The sequence below is a fragment of the Trichoderma evansii genome (assembly GCF_050947405.1).
Source record: "Trichoderma evansii strain SZMC 28006 chromosome Unknown GGI43scaffold_16, whole genome shotgun sequence".
Lineage (NCBI taxonomy): Eukaryota > Fungi > Ascomycota > Sordariomycetes > Hypocreales > Hypocreaceae > Trichoderma > Trichoderma evansii.
The window spans coordinates 84,528-91,339 of NW_028145190.1; the positions used below are offsets into that span (position 1 = coordinate 84,528).

A 6,812-nucleotide genomic window follows, 5' to 3' on the forward strand; every position below is an offset into this window, starting at 1 on the left:
CCCATTAAAGAAGCAAAAGCCACCATCATTAACCATACATCTTTGAACGTGGCATGATTTATTTTCTCACCTTAGCCAGGCAAGCTGTACTACCTAAATCTCTACGCCTTGACAAAAACACAAGTAGTACCCGTCCATAGCCACGTCGCCACAAAATGCAGCCATTTATGCAGCCTTCCGGGGCGCGTATCGACCCGAACCTTGGCTTCCCGCTTTTTTGTATCCGTCGACATTGCCGATCTGCGGGAAGCCTTTTTTTTTATTACCCCTCTTGATACGAGAATACAATATCACCTTTGTTGACTTTCTCTTTACGTTTTTATGATTCCTATTTTTTACGTTTACCTTTTTGCGGGGAGGGGCTGATGAATCTCCCAGCCGCAAAGGAGGTGGCGCGTGGCCTGAGGCAACACGAAAAGGGGGAGACAAGAAGGCCATTTTAGCGAAGCGGCTGTGCTTATTTTACTTCCTAGTATAGGTAATAGCAGTCAGTAGTAGTACTCGTTACTTGTTAGAAAAGCTGGTAATGGGGGGCGTGTGTATCTCTGTATCTCATGTGGTGTTACGTATTTTTTGCACGAGTGGTCTGCGTGCGCCTGGGACATAATATGAGGGGCTGGGTTTTTTGGGAGAGGTTATATGCAAGGAGTAGGCGAGTCAGAAACAAACATGTCATAGATGAGGCGTATTTTTGAAATCCTTGCAAAAACCCGGTAAACCTTGATCGAATTGCACATGGTTTTCGTTTGCGGTATAAGTGGTGGGCGTGTCTTAAACCGGAGCCCGTTTTTGCGCCATTTTTATAGAAAGCAGCCATCATCAAGGGCACGTGTAAAACAAAGCATGTACATGGACTCTTTTATAAAAGTATTCCTTAATCCTTATGGAGTTGTTTGTATTTGCATCATTTCAAGAATCTGGGAAACACAATAAGCCAATATCCATGCTGACACACCCACACAAGACGCACTCCTCGACTAATTTGGCTCTCACAACGTCAGGTGTGTGGTAGCACATTCGGAGCCATGTATGGATATGTAAAATCCAGCTGCTTCCTTTTTTTTCGCCTGTGCGATTCTATACCCTGTCGAGGTCAAGGTCATGAGCTGAGGCTTAACCTTGCAAGTGGTCTTATTTTACTATTGCTTGATACGGAAGTTCTAGGCTTGACTGAGTCAAGAACCAGGTAGATTGGGACACCTGCTAACTAGATGGGTATTATTGTGAGGCTGATCGAGGCTCGCTAATGACATTTCCATGTCCGTTGCCCTTACTTGGATACTACTAGGATTTCAGCCACCCATGGCCTACTATATCTACTATTCGTCTACTACGTCCACTACAGCCACTACTAACCCAATAGACAATATTCGATAAGTCATTATTGGACGACTGGATACCTGTCCATGCGTACTCCACGTTATCAGCACGCATGGGGATCGACCAATACTAGCACCAAGTAGTCCATCTAACCCCCGTAATCTTTGACATCTTCAGTGGGATCCCCTCAAGGGTACCTGTATATCCCGCTCTCAGCCGCAGCAGACTATATCGCAGGTAGCAAGGAACGTGAGCACTGGGCTGCCTCTCTTCTTTCATAGGCTCGAAACCAAAACCAGTAGTAGATCCCAGTCCAGTCCTCTCGCTCCTATAATCGTACCAGTAGCACGGGCCCCAAAGAGCATGGAGCACGTTTTTTCTTCTTCTAATTTATGGAGTGAGCTTCATGGGTAGCACTGCCTACTGCTTACCTATGCAATGCATGTCTCATGTCTCCTCTTCAGTCTTGCTTGCAAGGAATGTCGTAACGTGTACATTGGATATGCGTACGAGTACGAGTCTTCTTTTGCGTGTCTGCAAATCAAGTTTCGAATAGGATAGGATAGACTGGCCACACTTCCAACATAGATGCACAGAGACTGGCCCCTCATCTCTTACCAACCACTTCTCTCCATCTGCATTCTCTCCAGCCTCTCTAGTTGTTCCGGTTCTCAATTCATTCAATACAAATATGCAGAGTATCTAGTACAACCACCACTTACAATCCTCAAGCATCCTAGCCCATATTTCGACCGGGGAAACCAAATAAAAGAAGAAAGGCCACCCTCCCTCCTCATCCTCCAAGATATCCAAAACACACAAAGAGAGTCATCCTTATCCTTGTCTCGTGTCACACACCCGAAAAGCGAAAAAGAAGACACTCCCTTTCTTTCCCCTTCTCCCAAAAATCCCAAAATCCCACTATAATAGCTCTAATACCCAAAAACAGACAAAAAAAGAGAGGGAAAAAGATTTTGGGGGGGAGAGCGCCACTCCCCTCTACCCAAAAAAGCCCCCCCTGCTTGCGCCTCCCTCCATCTTTGCCCATTTTTTCAGCCCCCCTTCAGCCGCGTTACCGCCTCTGCCGTGGGCTTGCTTTAGTGTAGCGCCCGGCCAGAGTAAAAAGAGTCAATTGATTTAACTCGAGCTTATGGTTTCTTACGTGGAAGTGTAAAATGTAAGAGAGATACGAAGAGAAAGAAAAGGATCGCTTTGATCACGAGGATAGCCTCATACCGACCTGAAAGCTAATCCAGACATGAGACAAAAGAACCACCATCAGATAAACCGTTAGGAAAACCTTCTTTCATGATGCTGTTGATTCATCTCGCTTCCGAAGCGCCGGTTTTCGCTCTCAGCTCTGCCGCTCTACTCTGCCGTTCCCTGGACTTTGGGAACTTTGGTCGTATTCTGCTATACAAAGCATAACTGCCGAGATCCTGGTTGTTTTCAAGCTTCTTGGTGAAAGATATAGATTTCCTGCTGCTACTATGTACTACTACCTCTGTCTTCGCAGCGCAACTCCATATTACATAAATAAGAATAAAACAGCATCGAATCCAATAAACAATTCCTTATCAGTGGCTCTGTAAGAGCAGCCTCTTTTTTACCCGTAGGCTGTGATCCCATACCATACCATTCCGTACCGTGCCGTGCTGCCTTCTAACGGCAGAAAAAATAATAAAGAAAGACCAAAAACACCAAAAATTCCATAACCCATATGACCCATATCCTATGCCCCATAAACCGTAATCTCCAGTATGACAAGAAGTAATACAGTCCAATTCCAGTTCCAGTTCCAATCCAAGTCCTAATGCCAAATCCAATCCTAAACCTAACACCGATTCCATTTCCAGCCCTGTATGCGCGACTAATTTCTCCTGGTGTCGTCCTCGATCTCTCGGCTGCCTCCATTCTCAACTGCTACTTGATTCTCGTGGCTCTTGTTCTCGCAGCCCTTGACCAATCTGTGTCGCTATCATGGATGTCAGCGGCTTCTCAATAGCCAAGTGAATAAATTAGACATATATGCATACCTTGAGAGCATCTTTTCGTGAAAAACTCTTGGAACAGAACGTGCATGGGAATGGCTTGACAGCCAGGTGGATCCTCTTGTGACGCTTCAGATCGTGATTTCGACTGAAAGATTGGACACACTGATCGCATTTGAAAGGACGCTCTGACTGTGGCTGCGGCGGCGGATGTTGATACATCATGGTAGAAGCCCCATATCCCGCGGGAACCATGCCGGGAATCATCGAAAGCTGGCTGCCAGGCTGATGAATGTTCGACATGACAGGTCCGCCCATGGTCGACAGTGGTGGATACGTTTGATAAGATCTGTAGGAGCTGGGATGCGCCATAGACGGGAGGGGCTGCTGGCTCGAGAGGGATCCTAAGCCTCGTGGTAGTGATGCCGCTCCGGTAGGTGAATGGCTCGCTGGCGCCGGCTGGTTCCCGTAGGGGAAGCTCGACTGATGCTGAGGAGCCGATGAGGAGGAGTAGCTCGGTCCGCTGATGGAAGGTCTGCTATGCGTATAAGAGTCAACGTGGGCGGCAGAGTTCGAGCCCCCCGGCGCTTGTGTGACGTGGGGAGCCATCAAGTTCCCAGAGTGGCCGTCCTGGCCTGCCGAAGACTGGAACGAATGGTGATCGTATTGTTGGCCTGGAAGCCCATCTTGCCCAGTGGCCGGAGACTGGGAACTTCGCTGGTTGCCATAGGGCAGCCCGGTTTGGCTATAGATGGATGATGATCGCCCGCCGTAGGGAGCTGCTCCAAGAGGGGGGTGAGTACCGTTGGCGGGATTGACGGGATAGGATGATCCGCCGGGAGTCTGCAGAGGAGCAGGTTGCTGTGCCGAGCCTGAACTGACACTATAAGCAGAGTTGCTCGGAGTTGGCCAGCTTCCGTGGACGTGGCCGCTGTATGTATATTGCTGCATGCTGGCTGGGGCTTGTGAACCTTGCGAACTGCTCGTGTGCACACTCGATAGACTTGGGCTCAGCCCATCACTTGTTCCCGACGTAGGAGGATTTAAATCGATACCCTTGCCAAGGTTGTAGAAGGTGCGAGGTCGAGAGGATGGATCATCCATGCTAGAAACTTCAGGCTGTGGTGGAGGAAGGGAGAAAGTAGGCAAAGCGCCAGCTGCAGGTCGTCGTGAAGAAAAGCTTGGTGGCGGGTTATTGTCATGAGACGTATCGTCCATGGCGGCGGCCTATCCGAACTTAGCTTTGTCGAGTCGATTTTGCCCAAATTTACACGACTTCTTGATGTTTTCGCACTTGATGTCCTTCCAACGACGCAAGAAGGACGAGGACGTATATCTGGGATATGCGGAAAGAGTAAAGGGATGGGGGTAAAGGCCGGATTTTATTCACTTGTCTTTCCAAAGTTTCCCTTGGCTTCTCAGCGATACAGCTGCGAACGGAAGGTTGAGCAGATAGCGCAGCTGGGTAAGAACGTTTAACAATACAGTCAATAAGGTTTTCCTGTGGCTCCGGACGGCGTCGTTTTTGGCGTTCCTCTGGGGCAAATATGTATGGCGCAGGTTGCCCACAAGTATATGGGATCGAGCAGCCGGACAGTATACGCGCTACAGAGACGACGGCTGAGAAGCTTAGCAGTTTTTTTTTCATCTGCTTCTTTTTAGCGTCCCAAGGCTGGATTTTTAGATGGCCACCCCCCAGCTGGCTGTTGGGTCCGAAGACTGGATCTCTCTCGCTGAGCCACACGCTGTTTCTCCTTCGCCTTTTGCTGGACGGGACCTGAAAGAGAGACCCCCCCAGTCATGTCCCGATCCTGGTCGTGGGCCCGCCGGGGCATGTGGGAGTGCGAGGTAGCACTACCGTCACTCGGGTTCAAGAGCTGTATGGCTAGCGCTTTCAGGACGCAACGCGAGTCGCTGCTAGATTGGAGGGCTGAAGCGGAGCCTTGGCCGCTCTCGCCAATGGCCTGTCCTGCTGCCCCAGACCCAGAAGCCTAAGAGACCCAGAGCAGGAGAAAAGAGGAGAGCGGGTGGAGCACGCAAGAGACCAGGGATCCGGAAGCCCAGCGCTGAGCCGATAGCCATCCTGTCTAGCAGCTAGCTGTGTCAGTCTCTTGTCTGTTCTGATCTTCAGCGCTCGCTCTTGGCCCTTCCAGATGCTGGCTGGCACAGCTGCCGTAGGGGGAGTGCCGAACAGACCAGATGGATGCAGGGGCGTGCCATGGCGAGAGGGTCAGATCATGGACAGAGCAAGAAGCCTTTCCCGGCCTGCTCCGTCGTTGCAGTCGGCACAGGGCCGCAGCTTGGCTTGACCGCAGGGCTGGCACGCAGCTGTCCCGTTGCCGTACCTGCAAAGCTACCTACTGGTGCTCGTAAATGCATGCTTGTAGCGCTCCTTGACGATGCCAGCATATGCGAGGCCAGCACCTGCGGGCAGGTACTCGCCAGATACTTTCTGCCCACGGGGGGTGGGAGAGACAAAAACGGCGTCGAGCTCGGATCCCTGGAGGCGTGATGGGGGTGCTTGGAATGTTTCGGGCGGGCGCTGCCTCTTCGCACGGAGCCTGGATACTTTGCCCGTCGTGGCCGCAGCGCAGCGCCGCGCGCAGTCGGTTTAGACGCTCGAGGTACTCCGTGTTGATGTCTGCGCTCTCAGCACGTTGCGTCCTGCTCATCCGGATGCTGCTTCGTCCTCGTACTCTGCGCTACCATCTTCTCAGCCGCAAGCGCTCGCTCTCTGCCTTAGTCAGTGCCCTAGTGCTGGTACGAAGCATGTACGCTGGCGCGACCTTGTTATCATCCCGTATTCCATACTTTGCTTGTTCGGCGCGATTCAGCATCCGGCCAGCGGTTGCAAAGGTACGCTGTACTTGCGGTCGATTAGACCTTCGCATCACCAAGACATGCTGGTGGAGCCCGCTCAGAGAAATTCCCACTCTGACACGCATACATACTTTAGTCGGTTCGCATTGCGAGCCTTCCGAGAAATGTACCCCAGTGACATGTACTCCGGCCTCCGTGCTAATCAAATCTTAGACATGCCGAGAGCGTTTTCTCCTCGTCGGATACGCCCAGAAATGCCCTTGAAACAGAAGACATGTCTCCAGCGGCGGCGGCCCAAGAACGCAATCCCAGCAATCCAATCTAGGAATCCCTCACGCAACCAGGCATGCAGGTCGACTGCTCCATGCACCGCAACGGAGGACCCAGCACTTACATGCGCGGTACTTTGCCGGTATATCCACACGCCTCTCTTTCCAGTACAGTAGGTACTCCTACTCCTCCTCCCACTAATACCACCACCACCACCACCACCACCACCACCATCATAACCATCTCCTACTAGGACCAAGTAGCTCACTTTGTTATCCCCCCTCCACCCCTTTCATTCTCCCCAAGCGCCAAGGGGAAGTTTCTCCAGCCTGCATACATGCTACCCAGTATGCATGATGCGCCTCCGTGCCTGCAAGCCTGGTAAGGATGCATCCAAAGCAACCGTCCCGA

The 6,812-nt window shown here is 51.2% G+C and overlaps 2 protein-coding genes across 2 annotated transcripts; one reads left to right on the forward strand and one right to left on the reverse strand.

The window, feature by feature from the left end:
* The first annotated feature begins 1,900 nt into the window (after positions 1–1,900).
* On the forward strand, positions 1,901–2,400 carry GGI43DRAFT_409855 (uncharacterized protein). Its single transcript, XM_083206567.1, has one exon. The coding sequence runs from the start codon at positions 1,909–1,911 to the stop codon at positions 2,245–2,247; it is 339 nt and encodes a 112-aa protein (XP_083058484.1). The 5' UTR covers positions 1,901–1,908; the 3' UTR covers positions 2,248–2,400.
* Positions 2,401–2,718: 318 nt separating this feature from the next.
* On the reverse strand, positions 2,719–4,693 carry GGI43DRAFT_101845 (C2H2-type zinc finger protein). The gene is made up of 2 exons (XM_083198806.1): positions 3,357–4,693; positions 2,719–3,295 (listed from the first exon to the last, which is right to left on the reverse strand). Exons 1-2 carry the CDS (start codon positions 4,527–4,529, stop codon positions 3,191–3,193), a joined length of 1,278 nt encoding a protein of 425 aa, XP_083058485.1. The 5' UTR covers positions 4,530–4,693; the 3' UTR covers positions 2,719–3,190.
* Between the last annotated feature and the right edge of the window lie 2,119 nt (positions 4,694–6,812).